Below are 13,757 nucleotides of genomic sequence, written 5' to 3'. Positions count from 1 at the left end.
TCTCTCTTGTTGTTCTTTCGGGAATGACATTTTATGGGGGAGAGTTCTTAATTGAACTTGTGCTTAATTGCCAAATCTTTGTGGGGAGTGCGGTTGTGGAATATTATAGGGGTTATCTTGTATCTTTATAAACTCCTTGATGAATGCATTTAGCTTCGGCTATATGATGGCATCTAACAAATTGATATGTGCTTGCTTTTGGTCATGAAATGTCTTTATGGAAATTTCATTAGGATCCCACTAGTTTTCGTACCTTTGCCAATTTTATTGACAAAAAGGGGGAGAATTAATGTGTAGTTCACACTACAAATACATATGGTTTTCAGATCATTATGTAAGGGGGAGTGGTTTCCATGTGAGATGAAGTATTGACTAAGGGGGAGTGATACATATCACCATAGTATTGTTGTCAAAGTTGTGATACAATTGAACTTTGATGTTGTATAATAATACTATGACACTGTATAACAATGATTGAGAATTCTTGTTTTCTCATTGTTATGACTACGGATTTTCAACAACGATGATACTAAACTTACAACCTTTGGGATCATTGGAGTACTTGGAAGTGACGAAGATTTCGAGTAATGTTGAAGAACCAAGAAGATCAGGCATGTGGAAGAGAAGCTACAAAAGTTTGTTTATCTATTTTTTTATTCCATATGTACTGATAGTTTTGTCATTAAAATTGACAAAGGGGGAGATTGTTAGAGCACTGCTCGGTCGAACTCGCATGCGTTGCTATCTCAATCATGTTTTTCAATGTTAGTGATCAAAACTATAAGTCTTGATCTCTAGTCTACTATTAGCTAAGTCTCGGACTAGGATAGAAAGTGTAGTTGAGCTCAAGACTCCATCGCGATCATCATACAAAGACGAATAACTACACAAGGAACTGGTGGAACTTCATCGACTAAAAGGTATGTGGATACTTGAACTTATCTATCACTCAAAAGTCTACCTACTCTATCTCCTATCTTGAGACAAAAGTCGTATAGCTATAAAGACTTTGATTATACACATTTGCTATTTCGAGCCGAGTTTATCTCGCTTATTTATTTCTCGAGATATGTGTTGGTAAGCTTTCGCTTTGGCCAAGTTCATCTTTAATAGTGACGAAAGTCATGTTAAGTTTTAATCATTTGAAAATGGCTTTGACGAAAAATGGTTTGTGAACAACAACTATATAACGTCCTCTAAGAATGTTTTAATGATTGAAATGAGAGTTTAGATTCTATAACCATTGTTGGATATAAGCATTGTGTGATAACTCATAGATGTATAAGTCCTTATTCCTTGAACAAAAGTATGCGTACTTTGTTGATCAGGAAAACCGGAACAGAGTCCGCGAACCCAGTCCGCGAACCCAGTCCGCGTACCAGTCCGCGTACTTAAGTTGGTTATATTCAAAAAACGATTATTCGTGAACTTCAACTTATATAAACTAAGGAATGCAAGTTTTCAAACCGTGGATATAAAGTTGATGAATCGATTCGAGTGAATCAAATCTTTTTTGTTTCAATTGTGTCTATTATAAAGATCTAATCAATTGAACAACTCTCTAACTAGTTCATTTGAGTCATTTGAACTAGTTGTGGTAAAGAAGAATATGATTGATATGAAAGTGCTCATATGGATAACCATTTGGTTAACTACTGTTGAACCTACTAGATATACATGTTTGGGTACGGTTACACAAACCTAGATAAATGTGTATCTCATTTATGTGTAACAAGCTAAGTTTCGATCTAATGTTTGAAAGATATTAGCTTGAATCTAATCAGGTTTTCATCTAACGGTGAATATTGAATACTTTGTTACTAAGCTAACATTTGATTGCAAACCCTGATTTGAAAGACTATATAAGGGAGAGCTCTAGCAACTGGGAAACCTAATCCTCACACCTCTTGTGTGATACTAGTTGTATTAGCTAGAGTCGATTCTCCTTTAATCTTAGGTTTCCACCGAGACCCTGTAGGTTAACGACTTGAAGTCTTCATTGGGATTGTGAAGCTAGACCGATACTACTTTCTCGTAGTTGTGTGATCTGATCTTGTTGTTTCTATCGTACTAAGTACAATCGTAAGGATTGACTTGAGATTGATTTCTCCGATAGGCAAGATATAAAAGTAGTCATAAACATCTTCGTCTCATCGTTTGTGATTCCACAATATCTAGTTTCGCCATCATACGATTTAGATTATTGTGAGGTGATTGATAATACTAAGTTGTTATTCGGGAATATAAGTCTGGTTTATCAATTGGTTCCTGTTCACCTTGATTTATCAAAAGACGGAACAAAAACTTGTAGGTATTTCTGTGGGATACAGATTTATCTATTACCGTAGACTTTTCTGTGTGATACATATTTGTTTATTAAAGTCTTATACTTTGGGTCGTAGCAACTCTTAGTTGTGGGTGAGATCAGCTAAGGGAATCAAGTGCGTAGTATCCTGCTGGAATCATAGACGTAGGAGCGCAACTGTACCTTGGATCATTGGGAGATTGATTGGGGTTCAACTACAGTCCAGACCTAAGTTAGTTTGTAGTAGGCTAGTGTCTGTAGCGGCTTAATACAGTGTGTGTTCAATCAGGACTAGGTCCCGGGGTTTTTCTGTATTTGCAGTTTTCTTGTTAACAAAACTTCTGGTGTCTGTGTTATTTCTTTTCCGCAATATATTTTGTTATATAATTGAAATATCACAGGTTGTGCGTTTGAATCAATCAATTGGGAAATCCAACCTTTGGTTGTTGATTGAAATTGATTGATACTTGAACATTGGCCTTTAGTACCGTTCAAGTGATTTCTCTCGTATTCAATTAGACTCGCAAATTTCTATTTGCTTGAGTAAGTATTGAATCGAGAAAGAGAGATATAACTCTTTGATATACTTTCATTAAAATTGAGTCTGACTGTCTAGTTGATTCTCTTAAAAGTATATTGGAGTTAGTCCATACAGATTGCTAATCAAAATATTGTGTGTGGTTGTTAGACCCCCGTTTTTTCACTTGGTAACAAACCATTCAATATTCACCATTAGATGAAAAACCTGATTCAACCAAGATAATATCTTTCAACCGTTAGATCGAACTTAACTTGTTACACACAAATGAAATGTACCTTCATTTAAGTTTATGTAGCCGTACCCAAACGTGTACACACCACGTTGGTTCACAAATAGTTAACCGAGGTTAGCCATATGATTACTCTCATATCAACCTTATTCATCTTAACCATAACTAGTTCAAATAATTCAAATGAAACTAGTTAAAGAGTTGTTCAATTGCTATATTCTCATAGATTTATAAAAGAACACAATTGAAGCAAAATCGGTTTGATTCACTCGAATCAATACAAGAACATTATAACCACTATTTGCAAAGATTGCATTCCTTATAAATAAATGTTTAGGTTCATGTACAACCGATTTTAGAAAGTAACCTACTTAAGTATGCATACTTAAATAACCGGATTTGAGTTTGTTTTAGTTTTCAAACTCAACAGAAATTTATGGACATGAACTTTCCGCCAGTATGCGTACGGGTACGCGTACTTTAGGTAACCGTATGAGTTTGGTTTTGGTTTTTAAACTCTGCAGAAATTCACGTACGTGAACTTCCGCCAGTATGCGTACGGGTACGCATACTTACCCAATCTCCTACAACCTTTTTGTATACACACAAGTATGCATACTTTAGGTTCCCGGTTTTGGACTTATACACTAATGTGCGAACACACTATGCTTATATCCAAAGATGGTTACAATATTCTAAATTCTTTATTTCAATCATTGAAACATTCTTCTATAATGATAATAGCCGTTTTCACACACTATTAGCATCAAAGCAATTTTCAAGATATTGAAATAATCATTATCGAAACATTCCAAGTCTTACACCAAATGATTGTATCACACAAACCATATAAGATGTTACACGACAATTTTCTCATGATATAAGATGAACTTGGTCTAAGCGAAAGCTTACCAGTACATATTTCGAGAAACATGTAAGTGGGATATACTCAGCTCGAAATCTCAAATGTGTATATAGAAAACTATATCGTAATACGACTTATGTCTCAATATAGGAGATAGAGTAGAAATAGACTTTCCAAGTGATAGATGAGTTTAAGTTTCCACATACCTTTTGTCGATGAAGTTCCACAAGCTCTCCTTAATAGTTCTTCGTCTTCAAGTGATAAACGCCGTGAAGTCTAAGCTCAACTACACAAACTATGTCCTAGTTCGAGACATCTATAAATAGGCTAGAAATCAAGACTTATAGTTTTGATCACTAACATTGAAAAACATGCTTGAGATAGCAACGCATGCGAGTTCGACCGAGCAGTGCTCCAATACAGACAATGGTTAATTGTTCTAAATTCCCATTTCAATCATTGAAACATCCTTAGAATACGACAGTAGCTGTCTCACACAAACTATTAGCTTATAAGTAATTTTCAAGTGATCGAATGATCAATACTAAACATTCTGAGTCTACATCAAATAACTGTCTCACACAAATCATGTAAGATGTTTCAAGGCAATTTTCACATGATTATCTTTTGACTCATTATTTAGTTTCTAACAAATAAATTGTTTCCAACTAAACTCGTCAAGAATAATGATGAACGTAGCTAAAGCAAAAAGCTTCCAACACATATTTCGAGAAAGATATAAGCGAGTTAAACTCAGCTCGAAATATCGCATGTGTATAATGTAAAAGTCTATATAGCAATACGACTTAGTCTCAATAGGAGATAGAATAGAATAGACTTCTGAGTGATAGATAAGTTTTAGTCTCCACATACCTTTTGTTGATGAAGTTCCTCCAAGCTCTCCTTAGTAGATCTCCGTCTTCAATCGATGAACGTCGTGAAGTCTAAAGCTCAACTACACATTCTATCCTAGTCCGAGACATAGATATAAGTAGACTAGAAATCAAGACTAATAGTTTTGTTCACCTAAACTTGACAAACAAGCCTGAGATAGCAACGCTTGCGAGTTCGACCGAGCAGTGCTCTAACACTAACTCCTTTGTCTGGTTAGATCAATCTATCCAATAACTACCGAAATAGTCAAGTCTAGATTTGAACTCAATCGATATTGATCTCAAAGAGAAATATAGAGAATGCCGATCTCATGCAACTAATCAATCAAATCTATCAAATAAAACTGATTCTAGTTGGATCCCAACCGATCAAGGTTTGCGCACTAATTCCACAAGATACGAAAACTAATAAGAATTCTTCTTCGTCTTTAAATCTTCTATTGCCTTCAAATACCTGCACAACAACACTTGAATCCTCTTGTCATCAATCACACACAAAACGGAGTCTGTTAATAATGGATTATCACAAGATGTCTTTAGATCTAAAAACAGTTCTAAAGATCCCGTCGATACTTTGATCTAATCTGGGTGAATCTTATATTAGAAGAGAAGATTCTCAAGAACAAATAAACTAGGTGCAATCAGAGTTTCAATAACCATTAATCAATCAAAATCAACTGCTTCGGCCGGCTTATTTTGCTTCGATAAAAGTTTCACTACTTCCAAAAATTCAGTTTGTCCATCTATCTGCACTAGGGATGCACAACGGGTAGGGTGGGTAGGATATGGCCTATACCCGCCACCCTACCCGTTTATTGGCGGTTAAGAAAATCTTTACCCGTCACCCTACCCGCCAAATAGTGGATAGGATAAGATACGGTTAAAAAACTGGCGGGTAGGGTAGGGTTGGCGGGTATAGGTAGGGTATGTGCACCCCTACTAGGAATTGCTCGAAGACCAGTAGAGTAGGATAATTTCGAGCTTTACCCGCCACCCTACCCGTTTATTGGCGGTTAAGAAAATCTTCACCCCCGCCAAATAGTGGATAAGGTAGGATACAGTTAAAAAACTGGCGGGTAAAATAGGGTTGGCGGGTATGGGTAGGGTACGTGCACCCCTAATCTGCACAAGCATACCAAGAAATGAGATGATGCCCATTGGGAATTGTACCGTTACTTATGGTAAGTAGGCTAAACCAAGGTCTCTGAAAAGATGATGTGCAGAACTTCAAAACGTGGCGTTAAAATCAGGGAGCAGGATTGGACTGAGAGAAACGCATGATCTCAAATCTCCACTAACGTGTCACAGAATTATACAACGAGTCATAAACCAACAACTTTTCAGGATTCCGATAGAACTGTACTCCGAATAAAACGACGAAAAAATATTTTTAAATTACTTAACTAATCCATCTTCTTAGTACTATAACCTCATTATCCATTCTCTTTTATTTTGGTCTTCAATACTTTTAGTATATTATCAGTCTTTTTCCTACGAATTTGGTAGAAACAAAGAGTTCTGAGGAATAATGGGAGATCCTTTAGATGGATTAAGGTCTTTAATGGCTTCACATAACCCTCCTCTTCATGCTATGATAGTACCTTCTGAAGATTATCATCAGGTCAACTTTCTATCACCTTTTAATAGTTTTATTCGATTTCACCTATTATACATAGATCCCCGTTTGTGTATCGATCTCCGATTGGTCAAGTCATTATTGATGATTACCGACTAAAACTGAAATGAGTGCTTACTATGTTTTACTCAAAGTTTCAGTCTTTTTGATGTTTTTTCTAATGATGCCATACTAGTGTAAAGGAAATTATTGTTGATTTCTTGCAGAGTGAATATGTTTCTGCCAGGGATAAAAGGCGCGAATTTGTTTCTGGGTTCTCTGGAAGTGCCGGTTAGCATAATATATTGATTTTACTTCAATCCCAATCAACTGATGTTAATCTTTATAGCTTTGGGTATCTAGAAATCTTGAAAAGTTCATGTTTTGAAGTCTGATTTTTATTGAATATTTGAATTTGTCTAGGTTTGGCCCTTGTGACAAAGGATGATGCACGATTATGGACTGATGGACGGTACTTCTTGCAAGCAACACAACAGCTGAGTGATCGATGGAAGCTCATGCGTATTGGAGAAGATCCAGCTGTCGAGACATGGTTAGCTGATGTGAGTAATTGCTGCTGTACCAAGACTTTTGCGGTGTTATCATTATATAATGGAGTATGCTGAAAATATTATGATTACGAGTATGCTGAAAATATTATGATTATGTTGGTGTAGATATGTGCTAATATATCTATTTTTTATCTTTCCCTGTCACTAGAATCTGCCAAACTATGCCACTGTTGGGGTAGACCCATGGTGTGTGTCAGTAGATACTGCACAAAGATGGGAGAATGCTTTTGCTAAAAAACAACTAAAACTAGTTCAGCTGGGAACAAACTTGGTAGACGAAGTATGGGAAAACCGCCCACCTCCAGAAGTTAATCCTGTTATCGTACAACCTCTAGAATTTGCAGGTCGTTCTGTTGCTGAAAAATTGAAAGACCTGCGAGAAAAGCTCCTGAAGGAAAAAGCTCGTGGTATCATTTTCACAACATTGGATGAGGTAATGCACAATTTGGTGCTTGGGTGAATGGCTTTCCCATTGGCCGTGTCGATTTCAGTTTATTAGCTTGATTATATTTCATTTGGAACTTTTGCATCTCTTCAGGTAGCTTGGCTGTATAATGTTCGAGGAAGTGATGTTTCCTACTGTCCCGTTGTTCATGCATTTGCGATAGTAACAACAGTTTCAGCTTTCTTTTACGTGGACAAAAAGAAGATTTCTACTGAGGTCAGTAGTTGGTAATGTGTTTATACTTTGTTATTGTGGAGGGACGACTTGTGCAATTTGATCTTCATTTACAATATACATTGTTGTCTTAGCACGGGGTACATTGCCCACGATCTCAAAGGTCTCTATCGTTAGGTTTAGGTTCTCTTTGTGGATCTGTTCCCTAAACGACCCCATCCTTATTTTTGTGGAATTCAGACGATTGATTTATGGTGCTTCTTTTTCGATACACAGGTGCACTCCCATATGGAAAAGAATGGAATACAAGTCTGTGATTATGATTCAGTAAGCTCAGATGTGGCCTTGCTTGCATCTGGTCAGCTCAATTCTGCAATCAAGGGATCTCAGACTGAGGCCTTAAACGATCAGGAAATCAGTTCTTCTCGTAATGGTGAGAATGGAGCCAAAGAAACTAATCCCGACCTCATATGGCTTGACTCTGGTTCATGCTGCTATGCCTTGTACTCAAAACTGAACTCTCGCCAGGTTCTTCTCCAACAGTCACCTTTAGCCCTTCCGAAAGCCGTCAAGGTAAATATGTGAAACTGCATCCGGAATACACATTTCAGAAAATGTATCCACATTATGCTAGGTCGACAATTGAACTTTAGATTTCACATTATTATTTTTCCTTTGATTAATCAATGACGTGGCAAACATTTTGAGTTAGTTGATTTCACCTAGAGATGCTTGCTTATTATTCTTTTACCACATATTGATTAGAACCCTGTGGAGTTGGATGGCTTACGCAAGGCACATATTCGAGATGGTGCAGCTGTCGTGCAATACCTTGTCTGGCTGGATAAGCAGGTAGGCTATCGTTCTTCATAGCTAAGTGTTCTATAATTTGAAAAGCAGTAACACGTTATTGTTCTTTTTTCACGTCATCTTTTTACTGAATGCAATTATCAAGCATGCTTGTCAGACTTCCTCTACAGCTGTACCTTTTTGCTTGTGCACTTTTTGAACTATATTCATAGAAGTTATGATGCATGAACCACTGCCAACTTGCAGATGCAATCTAATTACGGAGCTTCTGGTTATTTCATAGAATCAGAAAAAACTAACAAAAGAAAGCATCCGTAAGAACTGTATCCCCTTGATTTTTTGTATAAATATCTGAAGTATTGCCTAGGTTGGCTAAATTGCACTGACATAACTTATAATTTATACCCTAATTCCCATATTTGTTTTACTGATACAACAGGGAGTCCATAAAACTAACAGAAGTGTCAGCGAGTGACAAGCTAGAGAGCTTTCGTGCATCGAAAGAGGTGCATAACACACGTTGTGTTTGATTTCTAGTTTAGCCGTGTTTTGTGCCTATATATATATTCTAGCTAGTCTAATCAATTTTCTGCATACCTTTCTGCAGCATTTCAAAGGCCTAAGCTTTCCTACTATTTCGTCTGTTGGTCCGAATGCGGCAATTATTCATTATCAACCACAGGCTGATACATGTGCTGAGCTTGATGCTGATAAGATTTATCTATTTGATTCTGGAGCACAGGTTTGTGTGTGCTTATAACGATAATCAATGCTAATATATTGTCACCTTTTAACTTTGCCAATCCACGCGGAATCTAGCTCATTTTTACTGCTTTGTTCTTTCTGTTTTTTTGCCGGATTTGGTCATGGTGGGGGTTGTAGTATCAAGATGGAACAACTGATATTACTCGGACTGTTCATTTTGGCAAGCCTTCGGCACATGAGAAAGCATGCTATACTGCGGTAGGTTGACTTTCTTCGCCTAAATCTATTACAGTGTTCTGCAGTTATGTTAATTTTGTGTACCCTTGTAACCTTTGTGGTAGAGATTTACAATTTTACTCGTTCTGGTTGATGTAAATGTAGGTTCTCAAAGGTCATATTGCTTTGGACACTGCCAGATTTCCAAACGGGACAAACGGTATTTTGACCATCTTTCGCATTCATCATCAGCATCATATGTCACCGCTAATTTTACAGTGCCGTTAGACACCATCCGCGTCGTCTTCATTAATACTACCAACTATTATGTGTGTGGCAACTGAAACCACTAGCTCTAAAATATGCTTGTAGGGCATGCTCTTGACATTCTTGCTCGAGTTCCTTTGTGGAAGAATGGTCTTGACTACCGACATGGAACTGGTCACGGGATTGGGTCATACTTGAATGTTCATGAAGGTGTGTTCAATTTGACATAACCTTGCTTCTTCCTCTATTATTTATTGGTCTTCCCATGCACAAGATAAGAGCCAATTATTAGCATTAGAGAAAGTAAACACTATCTCTCCTATTGTTGATTGTTTTTTGCTTTCTCCAATGCTAATAATAATTGGCTCTTATCTTGTGCATGGGTTCACAAGATAACAAAACACATTATTTGATTATCTGAGAGGTGGAAGATTCATTATAATTTTTTTAAATACAGGACCTCACTTGATTAGTTTCAGACCGCAAGCTCGAAATGTGCCATTACAGGCTTCTATGACTGTAACAGATGGTGAGTGTCATTCTTTTTGTGCTAGGTTGTCTGTTTCATTACTACAGACCTTATCCGTTGACTAACAGTTGCGCTGGAATTCTTTTCGAGTAATATCTAAATCTTTATGATGCATTGATTTCACCCAGAACCTGGTTATTACGAGGATGGGAACTTTGGTATAAGATTGGAGAATGTGCTTATAGTGAATGATGCTGACACAAAATTCAATTTTGGCGACAAGGGTTACTTATCATTTGAGCACATAACATGGGTGAGTTTTACTAGGCACTGCAAAAAACTTGATTTTTGATTCTCTATGAAAAACAAACTTATAAAGAAATCTGTTTAGGTCGTTTAAATGTTAATCTCGTTTGCAGGCACCATATCAGATAAAAATGATGGACACGAGCATGTTAGTACCAGATGAGATAGAATGGGTCAACACGTACCATTCCAAATGTAGAGAAATTCTAGCACCATTTTTGGACGAATCAGAGATGACATGGTTGAAGAATGCTACTGAACCTATAAGTGTTTAAGCATCTAATCTTTAGCAACCCCTCAAGTGATGCTTAAGGAACATCCAGCCACCCGAAGGCATTTTTAAACTAAAGGAGAGGTACAAATCCAATCCTTCCTGGGATTCTCTGCCTTGAGCTGAATGTTAGTTTTGAAGATTTCTTAGTCTTGTCTTGGTGCAAGTTGGATTTGTTGATTTATACTCGAGATAACTGAGCGTATCTGGTTGTTAACTTTGTCATTTTTATAAGAAACATCTCAATTTTTAACCTGTTATGGTTTCTGCTTAATCCATTTCATTCTCGACCATCTTAACGAGTGTTGTTGGTTCACGTGGTATAAACAAGTGTAGGCTAAAATGAAAAAGTGAAAGTATCTCTTTTCAAAAAACGGAGGGAGTAGAAATATTTGATGTCAAAACACCTGGTACGATGGCAAAGAGGACTTGCTAAAGCATGATGTCTCTGATTACAAATGATAATAATAATATTTGCGGGTTTTATTGACAACAACCAGGGAACTTGGTTTACAAATATCATTTGAGAGGAAGACTAGTTAGTAGCTTTCCATTGTTTGGAGACTTCTAAGAGGGCTTTGTGGGAAGATCCACCTTGATCCAAAGCTCTCAATACACTGTCCTTCATTTCCATTCCCCTAACCCTCCATGGATTCTCCACGTCTTTCTTCTCCATCAACGTTCTGATCATCTTCTCTATCTCTGTCCTACCAATCAGTTCCTTAGTTGACCAGATATTTGGTCGAACTGCCACTCCAATATCCTCTACCAGCAGTGATGCGTTTAACCTTTGTTCAGCAAACAAAGGCCACGCTATCAAGGGGACGCCATTGACAATACATTCCAGCGTTGTATTCCATCCGCAGTGTGATAAACATGCACCCACATATTCATGTCTTAGTATCTCTAGCTGCGGACACCATGAAGGAACAACTAATCCTACCTCCACAGTTCTATTCAAGAAACCTTCTGGTAAGTAATCAGATGGCTTACCTCCTCCACTGCCGGAAGTAAAGTAAGTCCCAAATGTCTCTTTTACCGCTGGTGCGCGGACAACCCAGAGGAACCGTTGTTGACTTTTCTCCAGTCCCCAGGCAAGCTCAGTTATCTGCTCAGCTGTAAGAGTTCCTCCACTTCCGAACGATACAAAGATGACAGATCTACTCGGTTGCTCATTTAACCAATCCAAGCACGTATTCTTATCCCCTGAGATTGCTGAACCTTCTCCTTTAAAGGCCCAACTGGATAAATTGGTGGTGTCGGAATTCGCTTCAGTACAGAATTCTCTTGTAAAGCTTTGATTGGAATCTGTTCTAGTTCTTCACAAGTATTGATCAGAATTCCATCTGCCATTGGGTACCTTGACGTTTGATATAGCATCGACGAATACTGGTCATTTTGCCTGTCCATCATAGGATCGATCAAGTATTCGATCTGAATGGGCTTACAACCAGGAACTTGAACTGGCTCTTCCTGATGGACATACTCTCCCTTGATCTCCTAATCGAGTGTCGGTAAGTACAGCGTCAGAGAAGTGAACATATTTGAGCATTCCTAGTTCATCAGCGAGTTCAAAAGCGTCGGTTCCAAAGATATCGACAATTAAAACAGTGGGTCTATGTTCCAGTGCCAAAATTGCTGATTTTAGCACTCGAATTGATTCACTAACGGTTAGTGATATCGTGGTTTCAATTCCTGATGAATCTTTGGGAAGTAATTCGGATATATCAGTTGGTGGAAGTTGAATTATTTGAAAACCTTCATTCATAGTTCGTGATTGAAGAAGTTCAGCCTGAGCTGTAGAAGAATGACTATTTGTGATGAATATAGTAACTTGAAACCCATGAAGAGAAAGTATCTACTTTCCGAGTGCGATGATTGGTATAGTATGACCGATACCAGGACTAGTGAGTATTGCAATATGATGATAACAAGGCTTTGATGGATTCTCCATTGGAGAGGAGTCAAACATGTGTGAGCAAAATTTACCTAGCTAGGAGGAGGATATATATATTATAGGGTGCGACTTTTTAAGAAGTAGGAATTACCTATAGGTACTAGTTTGGTGATACTAGTTAGTGGCAGGTCCATCCATTAAAGCCCAGTAATCAGAGGTCCATAATTTAAAGAAAATATAAAAGTGGACCAAATTTTTTTATTCCTGGTCCTATACACGTGTGGCTTTAGGCATCTGAAATATGAAAATACCAAAAATAACCTTTCTTATTTAAAGACCTATAAACACGAGATGAACATTTCACGTTTCATATTTCTCTTTCCTCTCACTGTTATGCGATCAGATTTATGGTCTTTTTCAATATCTCTCGCTTCTACCAAATCAGATGAAAATTTCTTTGTTGCAATGTTTATGTTAGGGTTTTCACGATCTAATCGTGGTTGTATTTGATTTTGTCTTTTATCTCCGTGTCTAATTTGTTGATTATTCTACCAGATCTAGATGAATAATCAGATTGTTTGTTCATTTCGTTATTAGATCTGATTATATCAGTTCCATTTTTGTTGGTTTTAGATTTATTTCAGTTTGTTGTTGTGTATGAACCAGCAATACGTATATCCCGTACTGACAGAAACCTAGTCTACTTTTAAGAAGAAGAAGAAGAAGAACAAGATGGTGCATCGTTATGAATTACGAGGAGAATACTTGTTTTATGTTTCCAGGTATGCTTTCTAATCATCTTGTTTGATTATTTTGTTCGGTTTTTCTTCTTTTGATTTGTTTTTTTTTTATTGTATTATGATAATCAAATCGATTTGATTGACGCTTTTATGGTTTTTAGGTTTGTTACAGTTGTTTTTCGTGTATGAATTGACAGTACATATATGGCGTACTGATACAAAACTCTTCTGATTTTGTTTTATTCAAAGTTTTGCCAATTTTTTTGGTTCGATCCATGAGTATGTATGTATAATACTGAAGTTTTGTCACCTTTTTTTTGTCTTATCCGTCAGTACATATACGAAATACTGTAATATCTGTTTCGATCCTCTTATTTTTCATAGATCCGTTACCTATTCTTGTCATCCAGTTGATTTGTAGTTCACGAATCTTCAGT

The 13,757-nt window shown here is 37.1% G+C and overlaps 2 protein-coding genes across 2 annotated transcripts; one reads left to right on the top strand and one right to left on the bottom strand.

Annotated features, from left to right (window-relative positions):
- Positions 1 to 6,175: 6,175 nt before the first annotated feature.
- Positions 6,176 to 10,955, top strand: LOC113357094 (aminopeptidase P1-like). The gene is made up of 16 exons (XM_026600364.1): positions 6,176 to 6,454; positions 6,676 to 6,739; positions 6,872 to 7,011; positions 7,169 to 7,453; positions 7,559 to 7,681; positions 7,916 to 8,212; positions 8,405 to 8,491; positions 8,696 to 8,763; positions 8,889 to 8,955; positions 9,057 to 9,191; positions 9,332 to 9,412; positions 9,536 to 9,590; positions 9,743 to 9,847; positions 10,095 to 10,166; positions 10,295 to 10,419; positions 10,526 to 10,955. The coding sequence occupies exons 1-16, from the start codon at positions 6,362 to 6,364 to the stop codon at positions 10,685 to 10,687; spliced, it is 1,959 nt and encodes a 652-aa protein (XP_026456149.1). The 5' UTR covers positions 6,176 to 6,361; the 3' UTR covers positions 10,688 to 10,955.
- A 263-nt stretch (positions 10,956 to 11,218) lies between these two features.
- LOC113359872 (UDP-glycosyltransferase 72E2-like) lies at positions 11,219 to 12,451 on the bottom strand. The gene is made up of 2 exons (XM_026603443.1): positions 12,135 to 12,451; positions 11,219 to 11,924 (listed from the first exon to the last, which is right to left on the bottom strand). The coding sequence occupies exons 1-2, from the start codon at positions 12,449 to 12,451 to the stop codon at positions 11,219 to 11,221; spliced, it is 1,023 nt and encodes a 340-aa protein (XP_026459228.1).
- Positions 12,452 to 13,757: the final 1,306 nt, after the last annotated feature.

Source organism: Papaver somniferum, chromosome 3 (assembly GCF_003573695.1).
Source record: "Papaver somniferum cultivar HN1 chromosome 3, ASM357369v1, whole genome shotgun sequence".
NCBI classification, from domain to species: Eukaryota; Viridiplantae; Streptophyta; class Magnoliopsida; order Ranunculales; family Papaveraceae; genus Papaver; species Papaver somniferum.
Note: the sequence above shows the minus strand (reverse complement) of the source record. Positions and strands in the feature narration are given on the sequence as shown.

Coding starts and splice junctions, on each gene's coding strand:
- LOC113357094 (XM_026600364.1), top strand. CDS start 6,362: ATGGGAGATCCTTTAGATGGATTAAGGTCTTTAATGGCTTCACATAAC. Junction 9,413..9,535: donor AGAAAGCATGCTATACTGCG/GTAGGTTGACTT, acceptor ATGTAAATGTAG/GTTCTCAAAGGTCATATTGC. Junction 9,591..9,742: donor ATTTCCAAACGGGACAAACG/GTATTTTGACCA, acceptor ATATGCTTGTAG/GGCATGCTCTTGACATTCTT.
- LOC113359872 (XM_026603443.1), bottom strand. CDS start 12,451: ATGAATGAAGGTTTTCAAATAATTCAACTTCCACCAACTGATATATCC. Junction 11,925..12,134: donor AGAGCCAGTTCAAGTTCCTG/GTTGTAAGCCCA, acceptor CAATTTATCCAG/TTGGGCCTTTAAAGGAGAAG.